This window comes from Esox lucius, chromosome 5 (genome assembly GCF_011004845.1).
Source record: "Esox lucius isolate fEsoLuc1 chromosome 5, fEsoLuc1.pri, whole genome shotgun sequence".
Taxonomy (NCBI): domain Eukaryota; kingdom Metazoa; phylum Chordata; class Actinopteri; order Esociformes; family Esocidae; genus Esox; species Esox lucius.
In genome coordinates, this window is record NC_047573.1 from 13,248,940 (window position 1) to 13,261,296 (window position 12,357).

The following is a 12,357-nucleotide window of genomic DNA, read 5'->3' on the forward strand; positions in this document are numbered from 1 at the left end:
TAGATCGCCTGAAGTTCTTTTTCTCCAGATGGTACTCTACAGGAACCATTGACATGGAATAAAAAGGCATGCCCTCGAAAATAATAATTGATTCTGCAGTGTGGATATACAATCATCACTAAAAAAGCTGTCAACTTGTTTGCACATGCTCACTGTTTGAGTTAGAAAAAAGTATCCAAACGAACGGCTCCTTTTGCAAACGCGATTCGGTCCAGTGTTCACCAAGAAGAGCCGTTGGTTCGCAAATGACCAGTGTGTTATCGCCTGAGTGCTAACTTGTAATAATTGGCTACTGTATCATCAGTTTTGTATTACCTTCCGAATTGTGTTCTCACTATTGGCACTATTGGTGTCATTTGTCTTGAGGGCCTGTGATTTCCTTGTCCAGAAGACCTCCTTCTTGAGTATAAAAGTGGTGGCTTTCCTACAGTTTACATGATGTTGTTTATCAGCACTACAATATTTTCCTCCGTCGTGCATTGGCAGGACTAAATGACATTCAGAAAGAATGTCACACTGGCATTTCTAAAACTAGTCTATAGCAAAGCTACCTGCTGATTTAACACTTAAAAATGTCTTCAGGTTAGGCTACACCTCGTTCATACAGTATCTCACAAAAGTGAGTACACCCCTCACATTTTTGTAAATATTTGATTAAATCTTTTCATGTGACAACACTGAAGAAATTACACTTTGCTACAATGTAAAGTAGTGAGTGTATAGCTTGTATAACAATGTCAATTTGCTGTCCCCTCAAAATAACACAACTCACAGCCATTAATGTCTAAACCGCTGGCAATAAAAGTGAGTACACCCCTAAGTGAAAATGTCCAAATTGGGCCCAAAGTGTCAATATTTTGTGTGGCCACCATTATTTTCCAGAACTGCCTTAACCCTCTTAGGCATGGAGTTCACCAGTGCTTCACAGGTTGCCACTGGAGTCTTCTTCCACTCCTCTATGACGATATCACAGAGCTGGTGGATGTTAGAGACCTTGCGCTCCTCCACCTTCCATTTGAGGATGCCCCACAGATGCTCAATAGGGTTTAGGTCTGGAGACATGCTTGGCCAGTCCATCACCTTTACCCTCAGCTTCTTTAGCAAGGCAGTGGTTGTCTTGGAGGTGTGTTTGGGGTCGTTATCATGTTGGAATACTTCCCTGTGGCCCAGTCTCCGAACGGAGGGGATCATGCTCTGCTTCAGCATGTCACAGTAGATGTTGGCATTAATGGTTCCTTCAATGAACTGCAGCTCCCCAGTGCCGGCAGCTCTCATGCAGCCCCAGACCATGACACTCGCACCACCATGCTTGACTGTAGGCAAGATACACTTGTCTTTATTTTCCTCACCTGGTTGCCGCCACACACGCTTGACAGCATCTGAAACAAATATGTTTATCTTGGTCTCATCAGACCACAGGACATGGTTCCAGTAATCCATGTCCTTAGTCTGCTTGTCCTCAGCAAACTTTCTGCGAGCTTTCTTGTGCTTCATCCATAGAAGAGGCTTCCTTCTGGGACAACAGCCATGCAGACCAATTTGATGCAGGGTGCGGCGTATGGTCTGAGCACTGACAGGCTGACCCCCCCACCCCTTCAACCTCTGCAGCAATGCTGGCAGCACTCATACTACTATTTCCCAAAGACAACCTCTGGATATGACGCTGAGCATGTGCACCCAACTTCTTTGGTCGACCATGGCGAGGCCTGTTCTTAGAGGAACCTCCTTTCCTGTTAAACCACTGTATGGTCTTGGCCACTGTGCTGCAGCTCAGTTTCAGGGTCTTAGCAATCTTCTTATAGCCTAGGCCATCTTAATGTTGAGCAACAATTCTTCTTTTCAGATCCTCAGAGAGTTCTTTGCCATGAGGTGCCATGTTGAACTTCCAGTGACCAGTATAAGGGAGTGTGAGAGCGATAACACCAAATTGAATACACCTGCTCCCCATTCACAACTGAGACCTTGTAACACTAATGAGTCACATGACACCAGGGAGGGAAAATGGCTAATTGGGCCCAATTTGGACATTTTCACTTAGGAATGTACTCACTTTTGTTGGCAGCGGATTAGACATTAATGGCTGTGTGTTGAGTTATTTTGAGGGGCCAGTAAATTTACACTGTTATACAAGCTGTACACTCACTACTTTACATTGTAGCAAAGTGTAATTCCTTCAGTGTTGTCACATGAAAGGTTATAATAAAATATTTTCAAACATGTGAGGGGTGTACTCACTTTTGTGAGATACTGTATGTGCCAGCAACTATGTAGGCCTCAATATTTGGTGGGACAGAAAGGAAAGAAATGGGATAGCAAACTGTTCAAAAGTATTACAGTGTAAGCCCTACCCTATATTTCACGATTAAGACTACATTCATTTGAATTAATGTGAACTGACTCGACATAGGGGTTCTGTGACCTGGCTACATTAGTGGTGGGTACTAAGTATTTCTGTCAGTTTGCGGGGTTGTAGTTGAAGTGGCAAATCATAGTGTCCTATGAATGACTGATACCAGAGTTCTGGTATCAAAATGGCTGCAGGGCGATGTTGTGAATACAACTTCAAAAGGAACACCTTATAATTAGATACCAAGCACAATCACTCATCGTGTGTTTGTGTGCAGCTGTGCATGCAGTGCTCTCTCTCAAGAGGGTTGGCAGCATCTGTGGAATGGTGCCCAGTCAGACGGTTCTGACAGACAGCTGGGGACTCCCTCTCTGGAACAGATACACAGAACATTCGAAATACACACCTCACTGTGTCCATATGGAGGTACATTTGTGTGAAATTTTGTGTGCACGCAGGAGTGAGTGTGTGTACGATGGGGCAAGGAAAATGAGAGAGATAATCAATGGCAGGAGAAAATGGAAGAAAACTGCCCCATCTTCACGTGGAAACACAGTTGCCTTTTCTCCCGCCGTTTTCACGTCTCTTGAATGCATTATACGCTCAGATGTTAATCTGCAACTAATAAATGATTAATCCATTTCAAACCATTATTCACTTCTGAATCTTTGTAAATGCTTTACCATCAACATTCATTATCATAGCGAAATGTAATTACTCGGATGTTCGCACCATACTCGGTCTTCTCCGGTATTCGTGTTTCCGACGGTGAGAGCGCGATGTCCAAGGTGCTGCAGCAGAGCGGCCCCGCCCATCCTCGTCTTCTCTCCCTCCATCAGCCACGTGACGCACGGAGCAGCAGACTGCACCTTCTCTTCTGTGGTGAGCGCCAGTGAAAGAGCAAGAAAGAGAGAGGGAGGGAGAGATGCGTTTGGCACCACCGGGCTGTATGATCAAGAAACGGCTGCAATTGCTCTGGTTTAAGTAGGCCCACCTAACGGGTATTTACAGGGAAAGGTTTGATTGATCTTGTGTCCTGTCACAAAGCGGCGATTGTCATCAGATGAAAAGGAAAATATCGATGAGTAGCCACACTAAACCATAACAGAAGTTTTGTGTAAGGTAGGTTGATAAAATGCTTTTTCTCGTGTGTGCGCGCGCGTTTGTTTTAGGTTTGCTCTAGGCCTGTGTAGGCTACCTATAGCTCATTAACACATTTTTCTCGCGGCTATGGTTTCGGTATTTTCAGGTGAGGTAGCTGTAAACCCGGAGTAACGGGTGAGCTCGAGCACATTGCACAGAAGAATAATCTACACAGGCATGCTCATGTAGACTCTTAGGAGGGGAGAAGAATGGCTGCAGATCGAGAATCGATATTTAAACCGCTCTCATCTCACCACGTCTATCAATACTGTGATTTGTAACCCTAATCGTAACCACGTCACTGTAGCTCACTGGGATAGACGCCGGATAGGTGTGTGTGTGTGTGTGTGTGTGTGTGTGTGTGTGTGTGTGTATGTGTGTGCGTTAAGGGCTTATTTCCCATAGTGTGAACAAGGGGATAATTCGATAAACGCGGTGCATTGGAGTCACCCTCCGCATCATGTGAAAAAACGTTCTTTAAAGATGCTATGTAATCTGGAGGCAAGTGGTCATGTTGAAATGTTAGAGTATTTTACTGAAATAAGTGTTCGTTTTTCACCTGACTCTAATTTGTCCTACAAAACACATGACATGAATCTGAACATTCTGTGTCTTCTATTTGTGAAGTGACAGATAAACGTCTATTTATGAAGTAGAAGTGAGAATCTGTATGTAAAGTGAACAAAATGAACTATATGCCAACGATAAGAATGGCCAGGGCACACGAAGACTTATGGTTAAGGTTAGGAATTATGGTTAAGGTTAGGAATTATGGTTAGGGTTAGGTATTGAGGTTAGGGCAAAGGTGAAGTATTGTGGTTTAGGGTAAGGTATTTATTCAGAATGGTGAAAGTTGTGTTAAAGTTGAGTACTAAACCTGCAGCCTGTGACTTTTTTGTGCAATTGACTCAGTTTTCAAGGCATATATAGATGTTTTACCGACCTGAACAAACTTGTAAATGTGACTTTTATCTGCTGAGACCCGCCTTCTCTGTGTGCGAGACATGACACACACATGATTGGGTCTGTGCATGGTTGCAAGCGTACCTGTGTGTATTTGCCACATCCTCTCACATCAGATTTTAACATTAGTCCTGGGGGAGATTAATGTCTGTAGATGAAGAACATACTCACAAGGTTAGGTAAAGCATTAAGGGTTTTGTTAGGTATTTATTTAGAATTGTTAAAGTAAGGTTTGAGGTTTTAGATAAGTTTAGACATATACACATTTCCGTTTGTCTCTATGGATTCAAACTCATTAGCTTTGGGCTGTTATTCGGGGACCGTAGTTGAAAAATTAGGGTTAGGTATTCATTGTGAATGGTTTTCTGAAAAAGCACTTTGTGACAACTGCTGTTGTAAAAAGGGGTTATAAATAAATGTGATTGATTGTTTAAGATAAGGGTTAAAGTTATTATGTCTATTTCAATTTAATAACGCTCACCATTGCCCCTCGTGGCCAGTTTTCAAGACATGTATAGATGTTTTCTCCAGCTGGACAAACATCGAATATACAAGTCAGTCTGTTGTGTTCTGAATCTTCCCCAGGTTGCTGGAAAGAAAAGACCGATGACGTGGTGGTCAGGGACACTCTTACAGCGTTCCACCCACCAGCCCCGCTGGGAGTGAGAAAAAGAGGGGGGGGGGTGCTCTGATATGACTGACTGTGTCTCTCTTGACGGTGTGTGACGGTGTACGGCCGTATCCTCCCTCTCTCTGAGGGGAACAGTCCAGAACAAAGGTGCTGATATGGAGCTCACATTGCATCCCGCTGTTCTGTAACAAGCGAACCCAACTGAAGAGGGACTGGGAGAAGGACTGGCGACGAAGACTGGAAGATCGACGACTGCAAGTAGAAACTGACCAACCTCTGGAAGGAGCCAGCTCCCTCTGTTGACTGGCAGACAGAGGAATCCCTATGGAGGGTGAAAGGTGCCACTGACAGCACTAAGAAAACGGAAGGGTGCTGGGAAGAGCCCTTGGAGGACTGGGGTTCGGCAAGGAGCACTTGGAGGACTGCCAGTGCTACTTAGTGCCCTAAGAAGACAGGAGGGAGCACCTGAAGGTGTTTGCACCATGAGCTGTGGTGTTTGTGCTGCTCAGCTCTAGCCCCTGTCTGTCTGTGTGTTTGTGTGTGTGTGTGTGTGTGTGTGTGTGTGTCTGCGCGCGTGCACGTGAAGAGTGTGTATGTGTTTGCGTGTCTGTGTGATGGCGGTGTGTGTGTGGGCCGCTGCCCCCCTGCTGTGTGTTTGGCTTTGCCTTTGCAGCATTGGGGGGTCCAGAGGGGAGGTGCTAGAGTTTGGGGGCGTTTCGGGACAGTGGGGGCGGTTCCCGGTGTGGAATGCGTGTTGCGAGAGTGTCCTGTCGTTCAGAGTTAAAACTCACAGCGAGGACGGACTGTTGCTTTACCTTGACGATGAGGGATTCTGCGACTTCCTGGAACTCTTGCTGCTACGCGGGAAACTCCGCCTACGATTTTCCATTTTCTGTGCCGAGCCAGCTGAGGTGAGTTCCGGGGTTGCTGTGAGCGACGGCCACTGGCATGAAGTGCGTGTGAAACGGGATTGGCGGAACACAAGTCTTGAGGTGGATGAAAGAATGGAGGGATGGGCGGAGGTGAAGAGCAAACGGAGAGACATGACAGTGTTTAGCCACACCTTTATGGGCGGGGTTTCCCCTGAGCTTCATGCCTCCCCTCTCCGCCTTACTTCCCCTGGTGTCAGAGACCACAAACCCTTTTCTGGCTGGCTCACTGAGGTGACTGTCAATGGATCAGCGGTCGTTTTGGAAGCATCGGAGGGTGTTACCAAGGGAGACGGGTGTGGACCCGACCACGTGTGTCAGAATGGAGGGCTGTGTTCTGTCATCGAGCATAGGGCCATCTGCGACTGTACCCACACTGGCTACAAAGGCAATGACTGCAGCGAAGGTAAGGCAATACCCAAATCCAATCTTAAAACATTGTGATATTTTCTCACACGCAGACACACACACACACACACACGCTAGACAGACCTCCCCTTACCTACACAAACATTTAAACAAATGACGTCATCACCCTTGACCATATGCACCCTTTAGTGTAGAACGATGAAACTCTTGTCTCTAATAAAATTGTGTTCAAAATGCATCACAGCAAGAGCCATTCTCCTAACCCAATGTAGGTTTAAAGTCTCTCTGACTGGGTTAGCAACCTTTTATGTTCCTTGATCTTAGGATCACTTCTGTGATCGTCAGTAGATCCTAGTGGTCAGTAGGTCTGAGTGGGGATCAGTAGATAGTAGTTTTCATTACATCCTTGTGGTCAGTAGATCCTATTGGTGGTCTGTAGATCCTTATGGTGGTCAGTAGAATGTAGAGGTTAGTAGATTTTAGTGCTTGTTAGGTGGTCCTAGTCGCAGTAGATCCTAGTAATCAGTATATCTTAGTGGATGTTAGTAGATCCTAGTGGTGGTCAGTAGGTCATAGTGGTCAGTAGATCCTACTGTGGTCCATAGATCCTAGTGGTGGTCAGTAGATATATGCGGTTAGTAGATCCTTGTGACCAGTAGATTGTAGTAGTCAGTAGATCCTACTGATCTTAGTGGTGGTCATTAGATCCTACTACCCAGTAGATCCTAGTAGTCATTAGACCTTTGTGCTGGTTAGTAGATCCTAGTGGTGGCCAGTAGATCCTAGCAGTCAGTACATATTAGTACTGGTTAGTGGATTCTAGTGGTCAGTAGATCTTAGTGGTGGCCATTGGATCCTAGTGGTCAGTAGGTCTTAGTGGTGGTTAGTAGATCCTTGATGTCAATATATTTTAGTGGTGGACCGTAGATCCTAGTGGTCATTAGATCTTAGTGCTGGTTTGTAGATCCTAGTGATCAGTAGATCTTAGTAGTCAGTTTATTCTAGTGGTGGTCAGTAAATTCTAGCCTGTTGCTGTGTGTGTGTGTGTGTGTGTGTGTGTGGGGGGGGGGGGGGGGCATGTTTTTCATCTGAAATATAGGCCCCTCCTTTGACTCTATAGCAACCCCCTCCCCTCTGCTGAACAGGTTACCATGGAGACAGCAGGGCTCTGAAACGGAGACTTGGTTATTCTGCCCAATGCCTCTATCCCTCTACCAATTTAACTATCCGACCCTCTATCTATCCCTCTACCACTTCAACAGGGTTTTTTCTGGATCAAAATGGGACATAGGTGGTGGGCAGGGCCAGGGGCGTTTCAGGGGGTGTAGCTAGGTGCACAGCGGTAGTTGACGTTGGCTCCCTCTCCCCACAAAATGTAATCATTTTACAGGCCCCTCCCTAACTTAATATTTTAAAATTAAAATAAAATTAAAATAAATTGTCCAAGGATATATTTATTTTAAACTAATCCATGTTTAAAATAAATAGTTTAAAATTATTTAAAATTAATTTTAAACAAATCATTAAACTTTGGCACTGCAAACCTTGAATACACATTCAGCATTTTAAATTTAGCTATAATCCCATATAATTATTGTGGCAACAACATCTTCTGAAAATTGCTCATCAGCAAAATTACATGTCACACTCTTTTGGATATTTTACAGATATCCATGTCCTATGAAATAATTTATATTTATGTAATTCCATTCAGGATCCTATGTTTTTCTAGCGGTTGGCTAAAAGAAGGGGTTAAAATGTTACTAATAGGAAAGATAGTAATAAATTACTTGTATTGTAAAATATTTAATAAATACCTTATAAATATATTAAAGGGTTTATAACTACCTTATAAAGTTACGTACACATTGACATATTAAGAATGTATACTGTATATTCTCATTGGTCAGGATTTTATTCCTGTAATCCCTAAATCAATTAGTAATTTCCCTGGGTCGCCCACGTGAAGGCTGTGTTGCTAACCACTACACCACAGAGCTCTACCTTTAATGCGTGTCAGTATAGCCTCTATTCTGAACAAATCCTTGTTTGCCACTGGCCGTTTTAACAGCTTATTTGCCAGTAATAGGCTTTACCAGTGTCTACTAACTTACTGGAATAGTCATAGGAATTGAGCAATTGCTAGCGATTGCTAGTTTTTTTTCTTTCATGGCATAAGAACTTACTTTTTTTCTTTCATTCGTAAATGACATTGATACAATAACTATCAAGAAAGGTGAAGATAACTATCGTTTTTCATCAAGTGAAACAACAACAGAATCGTGGAAATAAAATAAATACAATTCGTTGTTCACAACAGATTTGAACTTGAGCCTTCCACGTGAGAGGCACTGTCTTTAACCATAATGCCACGGCATTGCCTATTTCACCAGTCGCTAAACACTATTGAGCATTGTGTTAAACTGACTAACGTTTCTTATTAAGTTTACCTCCACCAGAAATAGCATCTATGAGCTGTTAGCTTTTGCGACTGGCCGTTTGAATAGCTTATTAGCCAGTAATAGGCTGATTGGTATCTACTAACTTCTTAGGAATAATCATAAGAATTTAGCAATTGCTAGCGAGACTGAAGATTAATTCTTCCATGCCAGAAACAGTCGCAATATAACCGTATACAATTTCAGGTTTCGGTTTTAGCCAGCAAAGTTTTCATTAATACGGAATAATTCACAATGCATACTTCGCTTCCCCTGCGCTTCCCCTGCGAGGAGATACAAACTTAACAAGGGGTAGTCAGTTAGCCAGCCAGGCAGCCCGCCCGCCCATTATCTATCCCTCTACCAATATAAATATCCCAACCTCTATCTATTCTACCAATTTTACTATCACAGCCTCAATCCATCTACCAATTGAACTATCCCACCCTATATCTACCCCCACCAATTGAATATCCCACCCTATATCTACCCCCACCAATTGAATATCCCACCCTATATCTACCTCCACCAATAGAACTGTCCAGCCCTATATCTACCCCCAACAATTGAATATCCCACCCTATATCTACCCCCACCAATTGAATATCCCACCCTATATCTACCCCCACCAATAGAATATCCCACCCTATATCTACCCCCACCAATTGAATATCCCACCCTATATCTACCCCCACCAATTGAATATCCCACCCTATATCTACCCCCACCAATAGAATATCCCACCCTATATCTACCCCCACCAATTGAATATCCCACCCTATATCTACCTCCACCAATAGAACTGTCCCACCCTATATCTACCCCCACCAATTGAATATACCACCCTATATCTACCCCCACCAATTGAACTGTCCCACCCTATATCTACCCCCACCAATTGAATATCCCACCCTATATCTACCCCCACCAATTGAACTGTCCCACCCTATATCTACCCCCACCAATTGAATATCCCACCCTATATCTACCCCCACCAATTTAATATACCACCCTATATCTATCCCTCTACCGGTCACAGCGCATATTCATGTGTAAATTGATTCAAAATAGGAGATTAATTTAAATGAATTGGATGACATATCTGGGTTTGTAATGTAATAATAGTGTTTCGTATGTTTGTGTAGTGTATGTTGGCTGCTTGACTGGAGACAAGCTACAAGTTGCCACTTTAACACTAATGCGGCACAGTGCGCTTTTTCTAGCACTGGGACTGACATGGAATTTTTGCCACATTGCTTTAACCTATGAAATGATCTCAGATCAGCGAGTTGGCGCTAGGGACTTAGCTATGTCCTGGTTTTCACCACGTTAAGAGACAGAGGAAAGGGAGGTTTGGTTCTGAACACACGCACATACACACACTCTCCAGTACTGACCCAGCATGTTACCCCCTGCACTGCTGTCTTTGATCATCAGTTGCCCATTATCCATCAATCTATTCATTACTGCAATGGTCAATGTGTATGTAAGTTTGAGCGTGTGTTTGTGTGTCTGTGTGAGAGTGTGTGCGCGTGTGTGTGTGTGTGCTCTGGGCTCTGGTAAAGGAGGCTCTAAGGTAAGTCCTGGGTGAATACAATGTTGCCGATTCCAAAACCACAGGTAGGAGCGTCGGCTTTCATCCACCCTGACCACTGTGTGCACGAGGGAGCGTGTGTGTGCCTGGCTTTGCCCAAGTCAGTCAATTCCAGATGAACAGGTTGTAAAGCGCTATTTGTCGGGGATTTTTCGTTTAACCAAATTCTGACTCACTTCCTGAATTGACTGAACTGACCGACCAACCCGGCGTGCGTGTGTTTGGCGTGTTGGCGTGTGAGAGGCCAGCAGTGCTGCATGGTGTCGTGGTGATGTCGGGGTGGATCTGCATGCCTGTAACCAAGGTAACTGTGTGGGAGAGCATGTGTGTAACCGTTGTACAAGACCGCTGTGCATGGCGTGTTAATGAATGTCTGTCTCTCTCTCTCCTACGTCTGGACGCTCCCAGAATACTACAACCCAGGTGGGTCTCTCCTTCCCTCTGTTTTCCTCATCCCCACTCAACTGGCCTCCTGTTTGCTCTTCCTCCATCCTCTATACACTCCCCACTCCTCCTTCCATGTCTGATTCCAGCAATGTAAGGTGTGTGGCCGGTGTGGGTGTGTGTGTGTGTGTGAGTTGCGGTCTGCAGGTAAGTAGACTGCCTTAATGGACAAATACCTGAGGTTTAAATGGCTCTTCACTCAAGGTTACAGACAGACCACAGTATGAGATACCCTAGGAAAGACACTAAGTAAAAATAGAACCACGCTCATCAAAATGCACACGAAATGTAGAGGCTGACTTCAACAACCTTAGCGTCCTCTTCGGCATAGGTTAAAAACCACAAGACAGCAAGACCAGTGTACATGATGTGTGTCTGGTTGTGTGTTTGTGCGTGCATGCCTGATTCTCCTTTGAACTGAAATGTGTAGAACCCACATATACACATCAACATCAGGGACCAACAAGTGTGTGAGTTTGTGTGTGTGTGTGTGTGTGTTCATTTGATTTGGAGGTGTGTGTGGTAGGGTCATTTGTAGACCCTGTACCAGATGTTTTGATGCTACACACAGATAAGAGGTGCGTTCAAAAAAACTTAAATGTTCAGAGAAGGTTCAGCTTTTCAAAGTTACGTTACAACATGTGTCACTAGGTAAGGGTAACTCTGGTAGTATATCTACAGTTTACAAACAAACTGTGTTTTTGTAATTATTCTTTAAATAAATGGAATACATCTCCTTGTGACTGAGTATAGTGACAGTTTAGACCCCAAATAGACACTATTGTTCATATCACAGTACCACTACTCTTAGTAGTGTGTGTGTGTGTGTGTATTAGAGTGTGTGTGTGTTAGTGTGTGTGTGTAATAGTGTGTGTGTGTGTGTGTGTATGTGTGTGTGTGTGTGTATTAGTGCATGTGTGTGTTAGTGTGTGTGTGTAATAGTGTGTGTGTGTGTGTGTGTATGTGTGTGTGTGTGTATTAGTGCGTGTGTGTGTTTGTGTATTAGTGTGTGTGTATTAGTGTGTGTGTGTATGTGTTTGTATTTGTGTGTGTGTGTTTGTATTTGTGTGTGTGTGTTTGTATTTGTGTGTGTGCCTGTACACAAACCCTCCATGCTCCTGCTGTGCTGACTGTGCTTTTGTCTTCCTTCAAGGTCTGGCTCACCTGATGATCGGCGACCAAGGTACGACCTATTACATCACTATGACATCTCTTCCTGTTCCTGCTGCTCCCCCATCACCTCCCCCACCCCCCCACCCCCACCCCACGCACCCTTCACCCCAAACCTCCTCCTTATGGCTGGACCGTAGACGCTGATCCAAGGTCAGGTTTGATTTTCTTTCTGTTGGGTTTAGCGTCATGTTGTGGGGAGGCTTACTGATCCGAGATCTGTGCTTAAGGTGAGGATACGGGTTTAGAGGTAGCTGACCCTAGATAAAGGTCCGGATCCATTGATGGTTTGGCTTTAAGTGTGCGTGTGTGTGTGTGTGTGTGTGTGT

The 12,357-nt window shown here is 44.3% G+C and overlaps 1 protein-coding gene across 25 annotated transcripts in view; it reads left to right on the forward strand.

Moving 5' to 3' along the window:
* Positions 1–3,199: 3,199 nt before the first annotated feature.
* The window catches only part of nrxn1a (neurexin 1a), a 64,838-nt gene continuing 55,680 nt past the window's right edge, over positions 3,200–12,357 (forward strand). For 12 of the 25 annotated variants that reach the window (XM_029119889.2, XM_029119888.2, XM_029119893.2 and 9 more), the window contains exons 1-4: positions 3,201–3,469; positions 5,039–6,419; positions 10,823–10,837; positions 12,012–12,041. In XM_029119889.2, coding sequence (XP_028975722.1) covers positions 5,678–6,419; positions 10,823–10,837; positions 12,012–12,041 — 787 coding nt within the window. In that variant the 5' untranslated portion in view covers positions 3,201–3,469; positions 5,039–5,677. Of the gene's footprint in view, positions 3,470–5,038; positions 6,420–9,968; positions 10,719–10,822; positions 10,838–12,011; positions 12,042–12,357 lie in introns of those variants that run through there. The other 13 variants (XM_034292192.1, XM_034292196.1, XM_034292197.1 and 10 more) reach the window with 6 other exon arrangements.